General features: G+C 35.0%; 2 protein-coding genes across 3 annotated transcripts in view; one reads left to right on the top strand and one right to left on the bottom strand.

The window, feature by feature from the left end:
- Positions 1 to 17,502, bottom strand: part of LOC129798708 (uncharacterized) — a 79,067-nt gene that overhangs the window by 35,682 nt on the left and 25,883 nt on the right. The window lies entirely within an intron of this gene.
- LOC129798712 (juvenile hormone esterase-like) lies at positions 5,255 to 7,863 on the top strand. The gene is made up of 6 exons (XM_055842005.1): positions 5,255 to 5,347; positions 5,420 to 5,668; positions 6,127 to 6,445; positions 6,521 to 6,612; positions 6,683 to 6,817; positions 6,875 to 7,863. The coding sequence occupies exons 1-6, from the start codon at positions 5,267 to 5,269 to the stop codon at positions 7,676 to 7,678; spliced, it is 1,680 nt and encodes a 559-aa protein (XP_055697980.1). The 5' UTR covers positions 5,255 to 5,266; the 3' UTR covers positions 7,679 to 7,863.

Here is a 17,502-nt window from a genome sequence, read left to right as displayed (position 1 = left end):
TATTTATATATTTTTTATATATATTTTATTTGATTATAGAAAATTATTTTATCCCCTTTAAAATCCTAAAAAAATAATTTTTGTTTTTGGGACACCAGTGTCTTACTCGTCCTTATTATCAAAAATTTTGATAGTTAATCAGCCATCCGTCAAATTAATTTGACAGTAATCGGGTGGCTCTATGGACCCGAGTGAGTCCGAGTGCGTCTAGGCATAATATAGAAGAAGAAGAAGACAGTAATCTGGCCATATTGGTTCTCAAGTAACAGACAAATAACCAATCTAATTGTTTTTGGAGGTCGACAGCGATGGACAGAGAAATTTGGAGGCAAATTGTTGCGGAGGCCAGGGCCCACTTCGGGCTGTAGTGCCACAAAAGAAGAAGAATTGTTTTTGAAACGGAAAATTCTGAGTTTCGTTTTTTAAACATTATTATTTACGTAAAAACTCGTATAAGAAGAATACTAATTTCAAACAACTGATGTGGCAAAAAGTGGACAAAATCTTGACTAATATCTAAAGAAAAAGAACTAATCAAGAACCACTGAAAAAGACATGATAGGTGTCGAAAGCTCTGGTAACATTAATGATCACCGGAGGAATATTCTGTCCTAAATAAATAAGAAACAAACCAAATCTAAGCTTAGATATTACACGTATTATTCGCCGTTAATTAGAATAAATCAGATTTGGGTTTTGGACTTTCGTTGTATAGTACCACAAAAAAAAAACGGCGTTGAATGATCTGGACCGGACGGGAGGGAGTAAGCTAAAGCGGCTTTCAGACTAGAGGTTTAGCCTAATTTCTGCATACATTAAAAACCCAAATAGAAACAATTTTATTGTTTTTTTGGAGTCGTATAAATCATTTGCCTTCCATAAACTAATTCTAAGTCAAAATTTTCCTAAAAATTTAGAGTGACTTAAGGCTTAGCCATATGGCTTAATTTTTCTAATTTCTTATCAGTCAGATAATAATTGAGCAAATGATCCATTAGGTAGCGATAGAATCAATAAAATTGGTTGCAATTTAAGATTTTTAGACTTTAGAAACTTGGGCTAAACCTCTGAAGTCTGAAGACCACTAAATACGGGCTTAGCCATAAGGCTTAACTTCTCTAGATTCTTATCAGTCGAGAATTTTGACTTAGAAATGGACCATTCAGGGAATTAATTTGTTTGAATCAGAAGAACAAATTAATATTTAGGATGTTGAGACCTTCGGAAACTAGGCTAAACCTCTAGTTTGAAGACGGTCTAAAGGCCCAAATAGACCCAGGCTGATCTTCGAGAGTATTAAGCTTTTAAAATTCGATAATAAAGGATTTGGTATAGGAAATTTATGCAAAGGATCTCCAAATGATGATCCTAATCCCTAAGCAAATCACAGTTTGGGATAAATCTTTATTGCTAAATTTTACAGACTAAATATTCTCTAGGACCAGCCTGAGTTAATTTGGACCCTAAGGGCCTTGACAGACATGAAGATTAGCCGAGAGACGGCTTAGCGTAATTATATTAGAAATAATGGTCAAACTGCATTTCCATCATTTTCCACTAAGTCGTCTCTCGGCTTAAGTCGTAAGTGTGTCTAGGGCATAAGGCTAAGCCATGTGATTTAAGTGGTCTAATTTCTTACAAATCAAGACTTCGTGGACATAATACACTTAGTATTTAATTATTAAGGACAAATGATCTAGAACTGAGCTAAGCTTCAAGTCTGAAGACCGCTTTAAGTCTGAATCCCGTATAAGATCACAAGGATGTCATAAGACTGCACTGGTAAAAATATAAGGATCAAATTGATCTTTTTGCAAAGGATGGATCAAATTAACATGTTCTGTTATGATAAATGCGCATTCAGAATTCGATATTCTATTTATTTGATTTATTTAATAGTCTATTTATTTTATTTTTACCAGTGTGTTTGTTTAACATCCTACATAATATTCTGGATATTACATTTTCGTATTTTGGACAAAAACCGAAAAAACGAAAATGAAGCAAAATTGCACTGAATTGGGTTTGAACTGGTCCTTCAGTCGCTATATTCGCAAAACCAGAACTCAAGAAAGTTTTAACTAAAGAAACAGTTCACCGATTAACGATTTTACTCCAATGATGAACAAAAATTAGAAATTATAATTATTTTGGAGAGTTTTCGAAGGTGCCCTTTTTGGACAAAATCATTAAATAAAACTATATCGAATTTATTGACGGTATCTTGATAAAATTGAATTTCCCAAGAAAAACAATGTTTTCCTTACTACTTCTATGGACTTATTAACTGACGTGTTCAATTTTAAGAAAAACGTTTAGGCGTTAAATTCTTAAACGGATCCTAAAGAATAATTTGCAATTCCAACAAATATCTTAATTTTAAAATGTAAAATTTCTTTAAAGGATTACGCCGGTCACGAAGATTAAAAATCAGGATGTTTTCTTTATTAATTTTTTTATTATATAATATAAAAAAATTCAAGATCGAAAGCGCATATAAAAGTACAACATTTAAACTAGGGGAAATGCTTCTAATTTTGTCCAGTTTCTTATTTTGGACACTTTGAGGATAACATTGGACACTAAAAATAAATTGATTAAAATGATGGATTTTTATTCCAATATTTGATGAATAATGAATTCTATCTAAATATTTGTTCTTTTTGGAATATTTTAACACTAAATACGTTAAAATTTGAATATGATTTGAGTTGAAATTGTTTTGTTGAAAATTCAGTGTGAGCAATTGCTTAAGAGAAATATGACAGAACTTCGTGGCTTACTTCAGTCTTATTTAGTTTTGGTGAAGTACTAACAAAGTTTGTTCGCTGTTTTTGAGTGATATTATTGAATATTCATTGAATATTGTGTTGATTCACGTTACTGATGATTTGTACATTTGACCTGAAGTGAGATTTGCCTTGTGAATTATATTTTTCGTGTGAAAAATGGGAAATTTTTTAAGACATTCACCAGTGAGGTGATGATTCTTATTTTGGACAGGTGTTTTTCTCACGAAATTTCGTGAAGTTTTAGCTTTTGTGATGACTAGGTTGGACAAATGCCTGGAGAAATGAAGGAGCATCATCTCTACGAAAGAGATGCAGTGAGAAATGCCTTGCAAGGCTCCCGGAAAGGGCAGGGAATGAGCGAATCCGCACGTACTTGGAGTACCGAAGTCAACTCACTTTAATGAATGATATGGAAAGTTTCTGGGCTTCTTGTGACATTCCACGTTTCCCTTACATGACCAGGAAGAGGACTTGGTAAGATTGGTTCATAAAATGAAGAACAATGGGCATCCTGTTGAGACGGATTATCTGTCCAAATTTACAGACAAGTTGTAAAAATTAATAACTAAGTTGTCCAAAATAAGAGTCAAATTCACCTCTACATATCAATTCATTTTTAAACGTATTAAAACTAATTTTAGTAAAAATAAGATGATAAATAGCTTGCCAAGTTTCTAAACAATCCTTCTGAAAAGAGAGTAACAAGAAAAGTCAATTAGTATTGAAAATATGGCACTTCAAACTTAGGATATCGATGCTTATATGCAGACTGTCCAAAATTATAAGCACTTCCCCTATTATCTCCTAAAATTTTCAATAAAAAAATTTATATTCCAAACTGAGTAAGTTTTTTTTTCAAAAAGGTTTTTTAAAATCGAGTACGAAATGGCCCATAAAAAGAAAAAAAAAACAAAAAATATGTTGTTTTTACACTGAGAGAAATCCGAAAAAGTTAAAATAACATTTCGGTAATATTAATTTTAGCCTGCAGTATTGATCCGAAATCGGTGTAAATATTATACCTTTTAGGTGTATTAGGGGTTAAAGTTACCCTTTTTTATGTTATTTTTACCCTTAAAAAGGTGTAAAATTAACATTAAAAAATGTTGATATATTTTTACACATAAAGTGTTAAAATTATGAGGAAAAAAAGTTAATCACACCCCTGTTTTTTTCTCAGTGTAGGCTTTGTAACCGACGTAACAATCCTTTACATCTACGAAAAAACTTTGGACAAATCAAAATCATCAGTTATGCATTAAATGGAAAATTGCGTTATTATACCATACATCTTCTTCCCAGCAAACAGCTGAGAAGAAAGTCGCAAAGCTAAAAGCCCCCAGATTCCCAATAATAAAAATATTTTGAAATCTTCAATATGGAATGCAGTGTGTCATAATTGCAATGTATAATTTAGTCAAGGAGACACGCGGGTTGTTGTTAGAAAAAAATAGAGATTTATAACCAAAGAAATTTCCTGTAAACCATGGACTTGCGTGCGTTGTTCATCACACGTCGGTGGAATTTATATTGTAACCATTATTTCCTCAATTAAATAACTCTCTCGTCGAAACCAAAGAAAAAATTAATAACAAAATTGTACTAAAATTTGTCGTATTACATAGAAATATAGAAAATTTGGTGGAAAAAAAATCATGAAAATGTTTAAAGTTGCGTGGCTTGTAAGACAAGTTAAGTATAAGTGTTTCTCTTTTTGTTCTCACTAGACTTATGCGGCTATTACATGAAAAAATTATGACATATTTCGGCGAGAAGCATTTCATTAAGGTTCCGGAAAATTTCGTGAAATCAAAATTCATATCCTTTTCTTTCTCTAAAGTTTTGCATATGTCTATCCCACTCTTTCGGACTCTAAATTCGAACTGAATTCTGTATTTTGTGTGATGTTCAAAAGAAGAAGAAGAGTTCTACAGAGTGAGATAGATATATTCAAAACATTTAAGAAAGAAGGGGTTGTAAATTTTGATTACAAGAAATCATTTTCGATAGTAACCAAGATTTTTGAATGAGTTTAAATTTCGATAAGTATTGGCGATATCAACTTTCCGATACACCTGTATGAATGAATCAACATAAAAAGAAGATAATGATTGTTTTTTTTTTTACTTCTGTATTTCCCCAACCAGTTATAGTCAACTAGAGACAGACTGTCGTGAGATTAGCAATCCTGATAAAAGTCCTTTCAGATACAAATGTCCAGATTATCTCTACAGAACTCTAAATAACTCGAGCAATTGGAATGTTGTGGTTGTGGGGATCAGTTCCACCTGATTGAGATTTAAAAGAAAAACATTGCTCTTTGTGTCAGAGATTTTGATGAATGAGAGTTATTAATTTAAGACCCCCTTGGCTATCAACACTGATAAGGATACTTATCGGGATGCTTTGATAGGGGATCGTAGGAGAGTATAAAAGTCCAGGAAGATTTTGGGACCGTTTAGTTTTCAGTGAATATGTTCAGATTGGTGTTTCTTGCCGTGAGTCTTGTGGCTCTTACTGGGGCTTTGCCCACGACAAAAGATGTATCTCTGAATGTGAGTTTCCTAGTGATATTACTGGTCTTCCGGATATTGTGTTAAGTGATAACTACTGGTGATTTATTGTAGGATCGTCCGACAATTCACACAACCACAGGATGGCTTCAGGGAACGACTGAGTCTTGTGGTCTATTCTGCAGTTACTACAGTTTCAAAGGAATCCCCTATGCTGCCCCTCCGACTGGACAGAATCGTTTTAGGGCACCTAGACCACACCCTGGATGGTCTGGTACAAGAGATGCTTCTGAGCATGGTGCCAGTTGTCCATCTGGATCCCGTCTCAGTCGTGTTGTTAGTGAAGATTGCCTCTTCCTCAATGTAAGTACCATAAGAGAGAACGGATCGACCCCTAAACCTATAGAACGATCCTTACGATCTTTACAACCAGGCTCTTTAATTTCCTTAACCTGAGTTATCAAAAGTCAACGTTCATTACCCTAACAAATATCTTCGATATTTTTTGACCGATTTTGATAATTTTGTTTCGAGTACGGATCTTCAATAGCCCTACCTAGCCTTATTCGAATAAGTATCGAAACGTTATCCTGTATTACGACTTGAAGACGATATGAACTTAACCTCGATTGTCTTTTTGATTTGCTTCTTCAACTACGTTTTCATCAATTTTCCACTAAGCCGTCTATCGGCCTAGGCCGTCTGTTTAGGACCTAGCGCTCTTTAGGGAAAATTTCAGGTTTCCAACCCTAGAACAATAAATTATCCGTGAAGCGTATTTTCTTGAAGAAATCAAGACTTAAGCATTGCTTTCTTCACAGATCTACTCCCAAGATCTCGTCGGACGTCGTGCTGTAATGGTTTGGATCCACGGAGGATCTTTCAGCGGTGGCAACGGAGATTCCTTCACCTACGGTCCTGACCACATTGTGGACGACAATGTCGTCATGGTGACCATCAATTACCGTTTGGGTGCTCTTGGATTCCTCAGTACTGAAGATCATCACGCTCCTGGTAACTACGGTATGAAGGATGCCATTATGGCCCTTCGTTGGCTTCGTGCCAACATTGGAAACTTTGGTGGTGACCCGGACAACATTACAATCTTTGGGGAGAGTGCTGGTGGCGCAGCTGTTCATTGTGAGTGATTGAATGTTCAATGGTTAATCCCCAAGAACGATAAACTGATAAGATAATGTTTTTTATACTCTATAGATCTTCTACTATCCCCAAGTGCTCGTGGCCTCTTCGATAAAGCCATCTCACAGAGTGGTTCAGCTCTAAATCCTTGGGCTTTCCAGACAAATGTTTGTTTTTTATTGCATGATTTATTTAAACGAATTCACTAAACTTATACAATGTCCTCTTGGATTTCAGCCTCGTGATGTAGCTTTCCAACTGGCCAGAGATTTGGGATTCAACAACATCCAGACAACTGAGCAATTGATCAACACTCTGAGGAATGTTGATCCCATGGCTCTTGTTGAAGCTACTCCCGGATCTATGGACTATGTGAGTCATCTTAATTGACCCCTCAAAAATCATCAATACATAATAACTATTTTTCAGGATATTCCCCGTGGTCTCAGCCCAATCCCCTTCGTACCCTGTGTCGATCCCCCAGGTACCACTGGTGATGAAGTTTTCCTACCGAGACATCCAATGGACATCATGACCGACGGATCCTTCAATCACGTTCCCTACATCACCGGCTACACATCTGCTGAGAGTCTCGTAATGATTCGTGAATTGCTTCTAGATCCCAGTGTTTTCCCTACCATCAATGCCAATCCTGAACTAAAAGTGCCCTTCTGGTGGAATGTACCACCCGGAAGCGCTGCCGCTCAGTCAATTTCTAGCCAAATTGCCGACTTCTACTGGGGCGGAGTTCCTCTACACAATGACATTCGCGAGCAATGGACTCACTACCTTTCCGATCTTATGTTCCTCACCGGAATTGATCGGACAGCACGTCTTCACGCAATCGGTCAACCTCAGCCCGTTTTCTACTATCGCTTCAGCTTCGACGGTAGTCTCAATCTTATCAAGAGACTCGCACTACTAACAGCCTATCCGGGAGCCGTACATGCTGATGACATTTTCTACCTATTCTCCGTTACTAGCATTCCACCACCACTTCTACCTTCCAACGAAGCCATTATGACCCGTAGACGAATGGTACGTCTATGGACCAACTTTGCCCGATTTGGTCACCCAACGGCCAATCAAGATGCCATAATTCAAGTTAACTGGTCACGTGTGGCTGGAACTCAAGAGTTCCTCGACATTGACACCGAACTCAGATTTGATCGCCATCCCAATCAAGCCCGAATGGACTTCTGGGCTCGCTTGGAGGCACAATACGCTCAGTAAAATATATCGACTGTTGTATGCATTCCATGCATTTTTCAGAAGATTTTGCTTTTGTAAATAGACAGTTCAGTGCATTTAATATTCGCTAAGGATTTGCAAAACGGATAAGCAAACTCTTCTGTTTTTGTACCGTGCACAAGAACCTGACTTTTCTGCAGCTTTAATAAAATTCATTTCGAAAATGATTTCTTTTTGTTTCTCTTAAAACTTTCAATAAAACTAAGCTGAATTTATAGTTTCGAAGAATGCAACATACCTCGAACTCGATACACGAGGTCATGAAGCCACATTAAGCCCTATAGGCGATCATTCATTTCGGTACTGGCACTCAATAATGATACATCTCCATAAGTCAATAAAAGAATGATTAGAGCCCTAATAAGTAGAAATCTGGTACCCTGTATGCTTGGAGACGTCTAATGGCGTCTACACACTAGATAAATTTATGTCCATATTGAAGAAAATTCGCTACGTTTGTGTAGTAAAAACTCTTCAATATGGACATAAATTTCTCTAGTGTGTAGAGGCCATAAGGGTGGACATGAACAAGGTATGTAAAACCTTTTTTGTAAATCTCAACCGTATGGTTGGACCAAGTAAGGGTTTCATTGACAATCTACTATAGATTCTTGACTTTAGAAGTGAAAGCGATCACCTGATTTGCTACAAACAATGGATGACAAAAAAGGATAATAAGGACATTGAACATGGACCGGTTTACCGCTAACGAAAGATCGTACTCGTCTTTGAGAAAGCAGAAATATATATAGTACCATGGTTCTTCCGGAATTCAAATTGGAATTCTCAAAGTGATTATTGCTCCCAGGATGCAAAGTCATCTGATCGAACAGAATCGAAATCGCTAGAAGAATAATAACGGCATAAAATCTCTGGGAAAACACAGATAGGTCACCTTCGGTATACGGGTCACAAGCCCTATCCTCCAGGTAGCTAAGAAGGGAAAAGATAATAGCAGAATAAACCATCGGAGAGGTCACATTAACAAAATTGAACTCCAGAAGAAGAGTTCCAGAAGGAGAGGGCATTTAGCAAACCCCAGAACGTGCCGCTGTACAGAAACAGGAGTTCAGATCTTTTGGGTCTGCAACAAATAACTTGGGACAAATAATATAACCCAGTACAGATTCCAGAACCGTTGGGCAATCCGGGAAATCTTAAAGAAGCACGGAAAATCCATGGGAATGCTAGGGATTTTTGGTAGACCATATACCCAAATACTATACGACACAATTATTTACACATTCAGTAAAACTACATAAATTTAAAAAACAGCCAATAAGTTTTTACTGTGATCTTTAGAAGGTTTATAAGGGAGACTTTTGAGGTCCTTGATGGCCTCTACACATTGGGAGACATTTTTGTCAAAAATTGCTTTTTTGAAGGAAATTCCCTGCAGCGTTGTAGGGGGAAACGTCAAATTTCTGTCAAAAACGCAATTTTTGACGAAAATTGCTCCCAATGTGTAGACGCCTTGACGCTCTTATCAGGGCGTAATTTACAAGGGTCACTGTGAATAAGAAGTGATAGAAGCTGAAGCCATAAGGTTAGATTTTTTCATTGATTCACTCATTTTCTACCGGTTACCCCTATCGGATTCGCGGAATTCCGCTACTTCAGAAAGTTGTTCGGAGTCGATCCCAAAACGACCCAAAGTAAAATCCCGAATTTGTTTCAGTAACATTGTCCCGGGTCTTCTCTGAGGTCGCTACCTTTTTATAAAAGATATCATGGCTTTTTTTACATTCCATGTAACCATTTTGAAGTGCCGTTGTCGTCGTGGTAAGTTTACCTCATTTGAGGTCAATCTCTCGAACGAACTAGTAACCAGTCACAACTGGAACTGGTTACTAGTTACTACTAACTGGTAATTGCAAGGAGTCCTGTCTTGGAAAGAGTTTTTTGAGACCGTAAAAAAGCCCGCGAATTAACACCAGTGATACAGTAAAATTGCATATCTGCAGGAGATATCTTTAAAATAACTTACGAAAACGCCAAGATGTAGGGTAAAATGATGCAAGTTTTACGTAGTGTTACAAGTTGGACAATTCGCTGTTACAAGTTAGACAGGGACTTTTTCTTGATAAATACAGTACTAAATTTGTTTTAAGCACAAGGAACCAAATTATAAAACTAAAGCATTAAAAATATACGAATAAGAATGAAGTACTAAATTTATCAAGAAAAAAAGCCCTGTCCAACTTGTACCACTTTACCCTATGCAAGTTTTTTTCGGCACCAATTTTTCAATACATTTTCAACGTTAATGGTTCATAAGAAGTGCATTTCAAATTTACTGCGTCAAAAATATTTGCATACATTTTGGGGGATATTTTAAAACATGATTCTTATAAATTAGCTCGCAGTATGTAGTAAGCAATCCTTATCAAATTTAATCGCAGCTCTTTCTGTGTTTGCCAGAGAATCCGTTCTTTTCAAATCAAAAGACTCCGAATTTTTGCCAAAACTTTCGACCCTTAAGGCCTCTACACATTGAGAGCAATTTTCGTCAAAAATTGCTTTTTGAAGGAAATTGCACGCAGTGCTGTAGGTGTAAACGTCAAAATTCTGTCAAAAATGCTATTTTTTGAAGAAAATTGCTGCCAATGTGTAAAGGCCTTTAGTGTGGATCTTCATCAGTGGGTTTAACAAAGACTTTGACGAAGAGAACACCAAGAAGAAATAAAATTTAAAATCACTTAAAATCCAAGTAAAAATAGATTTAAAAAATCCCAAAAATAAATTAAAATGGCAAAGTGTAGTATAAGCAGACGAAAGACGGGTTTTCAAATTGTAAAAACGGCTGTAATTGACACACTGATGAAGACCCACACCAAGGGTTGAAAGCTTTGGCAAAAATTCGGAGTCTTTTGACTTGAAAAGAACGAATTCTCTGACAAACACCGGAAGAGCTGCGATTGCATACACCTCCGCCAGATATATAATCCTAACATATCAAATTTTTTCAGTCCCTTTTCTCTTAAGCCGGATCTCCTTGTATTTCGTTTGTCGATTGCCTGGTTAATCGGAAATTTAGTCATGGCCAAAATCAATTATCTCGTACAATATTCCATTTTGAATTAATCCGAGCATTTTTTCTTCTTTCAAGCAGTAGCGAGGCAAAATTGTTCTTATAAAGTATATTATCCAGTAAACGATCATTTGTATAGACCGTATTATGGATGTAGATGTCGTCAGGAAGTGGAATTTCATTCCTCTTTACTTGTTCCTCTCTCCTTGCTCCTTGGCAAAAAGTAAATAAAGAGAGGAACGAGTAAAGAACACCCAAATTCCACTTCCTGACAACATCTATTATTCAGTACCCGATACAGTTACGCTACTGTCATTACGTTACTACAGTCTGGTTACGCTTGTGAATTTGAACTCTTATGTCAGTTTTTTCGCAAGCTGAATACTAACTAGGGTGGAAGCCTGAGGTCACAGGTCGTTTTCTTAAGAGATACGGGGTTTCGGGTGGTCCGCGGTTTGTTATTCACTAAGGACTTCTCGTAGATGTAAAATTTCCGATACGTGCTTGTAATTATTTCTAAACAAACTATAGCCGGTACTAGGACTAACTATAGTTATTTCCTATATCCCTATCTACCATCTGGAACTCGTACAATGGCTACCCCAACCGCACGGGTATAGCTAGATTATGACCCTATAATCTACGTCTTTGGCAAGGCGTATTGGCAAGTAGTATAGCTCTCATTCGTAGTATGTCTTGTCATTTCATTATACGTTTATTATTCCGCTATTACTCAAGTTTCCAGAGCTCTCGACACTGTATCGTGAAGCAGAATAGAATAGCATAATAGAAGTCTCACCGTCGGTTTTACCTACCAGAAATTATATGTTTACATTCGAATTTTTATTTTTTGACACTACAAGCGCTGTGTCGACCGTGTTGCCAGATGTGATAGTAAAAAGATCGTCATATTGACGTAATTGATACTTAAAATTGTACTTAAACAATAAGTAAACAGAAGGGTAAAATAATTTCTCAAAAACTACAGCAAGAAGATAGGGATATAGGGAGAAGGGCCGTCAAAACAAAATCTATAAAATAATACTTTACAAACTACGATTATTAAACACTGAATATTTAATGTCTTTTCAACATCCAGAAAAAGACGCTTAATCCTACTCCGACTATACCAATTCATCTGAAAAAAGACTATTTAGAGAAAGATTACGGATAAAGTGCAATCATTATAACAACTCAAATGAGGAATTGAGGGTATAATACATCCGAGAAATGCGCTCTGAATACGAGCAATAACTCGATAGATAAATATTCAAATTTGCATTACCTCCTCTCGGCTAATGTTCACTCTAAGCTATAAAATTAGTATTTAAATATTACTATTTTCAAGCAAAATAAGTAAAAGTTCCCTATATAAGCATAAATGAAAATTAAATGATGAAACACAAAAAAAAATCAAGCAAAACCATCGCATAGATACATAACATAATGTAACTCTACCGGAAGATCTCTGTCATGAGCGATCGTTTCAATTATAGATTGTATTCCGATAATTGCAGCGGTAATTAGAAAGTACGCTTTAAACCCTTTTAGTATATTAGATTCATTCAGAGTTAAAATCTTTGGTCTGTAATGGAGTTGTTAATAAGAAGACAAAAAAAAAAATTAAAATAAAAAAAAATGAGTATAAAAATTGAGAGTGAATTTCTTTACAAGTTTCCTATATATGGAATTTTCTCTTTAAATAACTTTGTTTATTGCCTCTTTGCAATAAAATGAGGATAGTCTCTTTTGTGTGTCTGATTGTAAAGTAATTTCAAAAGTAAAATAATTGTTGTGATTACAGCGTCAAAAGCATTGAATGATAATGCAGTAATTTCTAAAGAGTCATACTAATGTTTTTGCTATATCTATTGTACTAGATATGGCGTTACTTATATATATCTTATGATTTATATTGGAATGAAGTCAGCCATCAAATAATACTTTTATAACATTTCGTGTCTACGTCAACGAAATTCCAATGCAAATTTACAAGTGAAAGAAGAAATGGCATGATACCCCATGATACACCAAAAATAATCCCCCTCTTTTAGCAATTTTCTGCAAACTTATTGATTTTCAGACAAAAACTACTCACTTTATCGTCTTGTTTATATCGCTATTCCCCATATTATTGCTCAATAGTTCTCTTTTTCTATTATAAATAGTGAAATTTTCAGGGAAAATGAGCTCTTTCTCTCTGTCTCATGTAAAAGTGAAAAATTGTGTCAGAGGTTAAATGCAACATTATACTTATAAAACCTTTAGAGACAGTAGTTTTCACTTTGTGTTGTACACCTTGCATTAATAACAGGAACTATAAAAAAAAAGATAGATAACCAGCAATGCTGACTATTCGTCTTTTCCGTGCCATCACAATTTCTCTTGTACATCAAACATATGGTTTTAACTTTGAAATTTCATTTAAACTGGAACTATTAAAAGTATTTATATATTACAAATTTTATAGTGTTTTTTTGTTCATAAGGACTTCCTCATTTCTCAAGTTGCTTTCAAAGCATAATTTATTTCTCTGATACATATTGTCTAAGGCTGTCTACACACTATGAGCATTTTTTAAAAAAATTCTTTAAAAAATAACCCTAAAAAGGTTTTTAAAAAGAATCAGCTCTACACTAGTGAAAATTTTTGTAAAAAAATGGATTTTTTACAGAAATTTGCCTAGTATGTAAGCAATTTTGTAAAAAAAACCGGCCCATTTTTATTTTTTAAAAATTTTTTTAAAGAATTTTTTTAAAAAATGCTCATATGTGTAGACAGCTTAAGACTCTTTATGATATTAAATAGAGAATAAAGAAGTGGAAAATCCGTAACTATTATTCGAAACAAGGAAGACATGACTTTGCAAGGCCCTACTTTATTTACCAAGAATCTAAAACATTATATTTATTGACTTAAACAACCCTTTATCGCATAATTCCCAAAACGATATCCTTTCGTCTTCAACATCCATAAAAATTTTGGTCATAGAACGAAAGTAATTAAGTTAAGGCATTTTGTGTATATACACAAAACCTCTAAAGTACAAGGAAAATTTTGTATATGAAAATTTCATAAAATGAAATTGCTTAACTGAGAGAAGTTTGATCAATAGACTATTAGTAATACATGTCATCAAATATGCATGAATTATTTGATGTGCAAGCTATTAAAGTATTTTTAGTTTCTATGTACATTTCGTTAGAAGAAACATTGGTATTTTATGTACTTAATCTCAAAAAACCACCATATGCAAGGAAAAGAAATCAACTATTTACTCCTATTTGTGGAAACTTCTCTTATTGTTCATTGTTTCACTAAAGCAAAAGCTTCTGTAACTATGGGAGCTTTTTTGATTGCTTGAACTGCTTGAACTCTTAAAGACAGCAGTAGAGTAGGGAGTCCTCTGGGGCAAAATGTGACAAGTGGAAAATTCCAAAATTCCATTTTACACGATAAAAGAGACCAAAAGCGCACATTCTTTTTCTACTCAAATGTTTTGCATAAGTCTATCCCACACTCTCGAACTCTTCTCCTTCTTTTAAACGTCACACCAAATTTAATTTACAGTGTCCGCTTTGTAATCCGGATGACTGAAAGACAATATGACAGATGTCATATTGTCAGATATGTCATTATATCAGATATTGTCAATATGACAGAAGTTTAAAAAAGTTTAAAAAGACATGATTAGAGAATTCTATGCTATTATACTTCATTTATTAAACAAAAACATCACAGGATAATTCATTTTCATTGCTGAACTCACGTGCATACATGACCTTAAAATGATTTTAACTTAAACTGATTTTAATTTCTTTTCGTCGATAACTCGTCCGGATTACGGCGATCCGGATTAGAGAGCGGGCACTGTAGTTCAATCTCATTTTGTGTGGGAGAGAATGAGATGGACATACGCAGAACGTGCGAAGAAACGACGTAGGAGAAACTGGGGCACCACCAAACACGGGGTAGCACCAAACAGTAATTTTTATTTCTAAACTACTTGGACTATCCTCAACCATCTTTTTCTATTCAACCAGTGGACAAGTATCTCTATAGTGCCTATAAATGCCTATAGCTCTTTTCCTCAGAAGTCGAATATCTGATTAAAAAATCGCAATATTTGGTGCTACCCCGTGTTTGGTGCTACCCCAGTTTCCCCTAAATTTTATATTCACAAAATTTACCCGATTTAAAAACCGGAGCCATAAAAAATATATTATCGATTTTGATCAAAATTCATTTGTCAAAAATGAAGTAGCAAAAATCCGTTGATTTATAATAATTGAGCGGATTTTAATTACTCCAATTAGTCTCTAGTCCGCCTTTTCTGCCCTTTTTCTAAACCACCGAAGGCATTTTTCTTGTCAAAAAAAAAAAGCTTTTAGAAAATGAATTCAAGTTCGAGGTAACTCCTTGTGATCTTTAAGAAATTTTCCCTCGTGTATGATTAACAATTTAAGAATGCTAGTTATTATTGTTGTAGAAAATAGCTCAATCAATTCAAATAAAAAAAAAACTGGAAATTAAAATATATCTTAAAACTTTAAAGATAGATATTAAAGAAACCAAGTGATATTTCTCGCAATTACTATTGATATAGGAGAAATCGGGACTACATTAGTCAGTGGGATGGTATAAGTGAGTCTTAGAAGAAATATTGAGTCAACTGAGCCAATGCAACCAACCTCTAACTAAACCAGGTACACATTCACTGGGCAATTGGGAAAATTTATCAATCTATTCCAGCATTTAAAACAATGCGCAAATAAAAACGTCAAATACTGGATTACTGGAAAATCGCGAACGCCAAAATTCCGAATGGATCGCAATCCCGGAACAGCCGAAATACCGAATGCGTCAAAATCCCGAAAGCCAAAATCACAAATTGGTCAATATTCTGAAAATTCAAATTGCCGAACGCCAAAATCCCGAATAGGTCAAAAATCCTGAATGGGTCAAAATTCCGAATAGCCAAACTCCCGAATGGGTCGAAATCCCGAAAAAATCGAAAGCCCGAATGCGTCAAAATCCCGAAAACTAATATGTCGAACGCCAAAATCCCAAATGGGTCAAAATCTTGAATGCGTCAAAATCGCGAAAGCCAAAATCCCGAATGGGCCAATATTCTGAAAAGCCTAAATCTCAAAAGTCAAAATGCCGAACGCCAAAATCTCGGATGTCAAAATCCCGAATAGGTCAAAAATCCCGAAATGGGTCAAAATTCCGAATAGCCAAACTCCAAAATGGGTCGAAACCCCGAAAAGGTCGAAATCCTGAATGCGTCAAAATAGCTATAACCGAAATCCCGAAAGACAAAATTTCGACCACCAAAATCCCGAATGGATCGAAATCCCGAATAGCCAAACTCCTGAATGCGTCAAAATCCCGAATGGGCCAATATTCCGAAAAGCGAAAATCCCGAAAGGGCCAATCTGAAAAGCCAAAATCCCGAATAGGTCAATATTCTGAAAAGCCAAAATCTAGAAAGTCAAAATGCCAAACGCCAAAATCCCGAATGGGTCAAAATTCCGAATAGCCAAACTCCTGAATGCGTCAAAATCCCGAATGGGCCAATATTCTGAAAAGTCAAAATCTGGAAAGTCAAAATGCCGAACGAAAAAATCTCGAATGTTAAAATTTCGAATGGGTCGAAATCCCGGAAAGTTTACAATCTTGAAAAGCCAAAATCCCGAAATGATCCAAATCCCGAAAGAACCCAAACCCCGAAAGCTTTAAATCCTGAAAGGGATGTGTTTGCTAAAACAGAGAAATGTTCCATTTGCCTCAAACAAATACATGAGCAATCGTGGAATAAGCTATGAGACTTAAGAATTCCGAATTTTGGCCCTTTTGGATTGTGTACCAGGACCCCTACTGAGATACCAATTTAACAAAGTATTAAGTTTTGTGATTTAATTTTTATAAAAATACTTAAATACTGAAGTTTCCTTGACCTTAATCTTATTATTTCAATTTTTTATTATTATTGTTTACGTATTAAGTTAAACATTTTATTGGGTTATATGTGTGTTTAGGATACAAAAATTCCGTTTTTAGTATCCAATAAGCTTATTTTGATTTCTCTTATTTTAGTATTTGTGTACAATTTTAGACATTATTTAAAATATTAAACATTAAAAAAAGAAAATAAAAAATATACAAACAAAAAATAATAGTGGGAGGAGTTACAGGAGACCGGAAGTTGATATCTCTTTTCGTTTGGCTTCTAGGCTTATGATAGACAACCGGAAAGACACTATGACGTCTAAAGATTTTGAACTTCAGAATTCGGAATTAAAATGTATAACTCAAAGTCGAGGGACTAAATATAAAAAGAGAAAACAAGTATTTTAAAATATAAAGATATAAAAAATATGAATAGTCTCAATTCTGCGGACGATATTCAACGACATTTTTATACTAAATATTTGAGAAATAAAATTTTAATATTAGTTTTTTTCTTTGAATTGTATTAAAGGGTTGCGTGTATCACAACGGCTGAAAAGAGAGCAGCCAGCATATTTTGTATGAATTGTTTAACACTATTATTATTATCTTGGCTACTAGAAGAGCTGAACTAGGCTGTCTACTGCTTTCCCAGGAAGATCACTCGTAAAATCGGAGGGAGAGGGCAGAGACAGAGAAGTTTATTCAAATGAATTCAAATTGAATTAAATGGAACTTGTACATTAATTTGTCACTTTAAATTAAAAATAAATTAAATACAAGTAATAAATTCAGAACTCTTGCTTTTATAATCACATAAACT

Source organism: Phlebotomus papatasi, chromosome 1, assembly GCF_024763615.1.
Source record: "Phlebotomus papatasi isolate M1 chromosome 1, Ppap_2.1, whole genome shotgun sequence".
NCBI lineage: Eukaryota > Metazoa > Arthropoda > Insecta > Diptera > Psychodidae > Phlebotomus > Phlebotomus papatasi.
This window is presented reverse-complemented; position numbering and strand designations above follow the sequence as displayed.

Excerpts from the sequence above, each read along its gene's own strand:
- LOC129798712 (XM_055842005.1), top strand. The coding sequence starts at position 5,267 with ATGTTCAGATTGGTGTTTCTTGCCGTGAGTCTTGTGGCTCTTACTGGG. Across the intron at positions 5,669-6,126 it reads AAGATTGCCTCTTCCTCAAT|ATCTACTCCCAAGATCTCGT; the intron begins GTAAGTACCATA and ends CTTTCTTCACAG. Across the intron at positions 6,446-6,520 it reads TGGTGGCGCAGCTGTTCATT|ATCTTCTACTATCCCCAAGT; the intron begins GTGAGTGATTGA and ends TATACTCTATAG.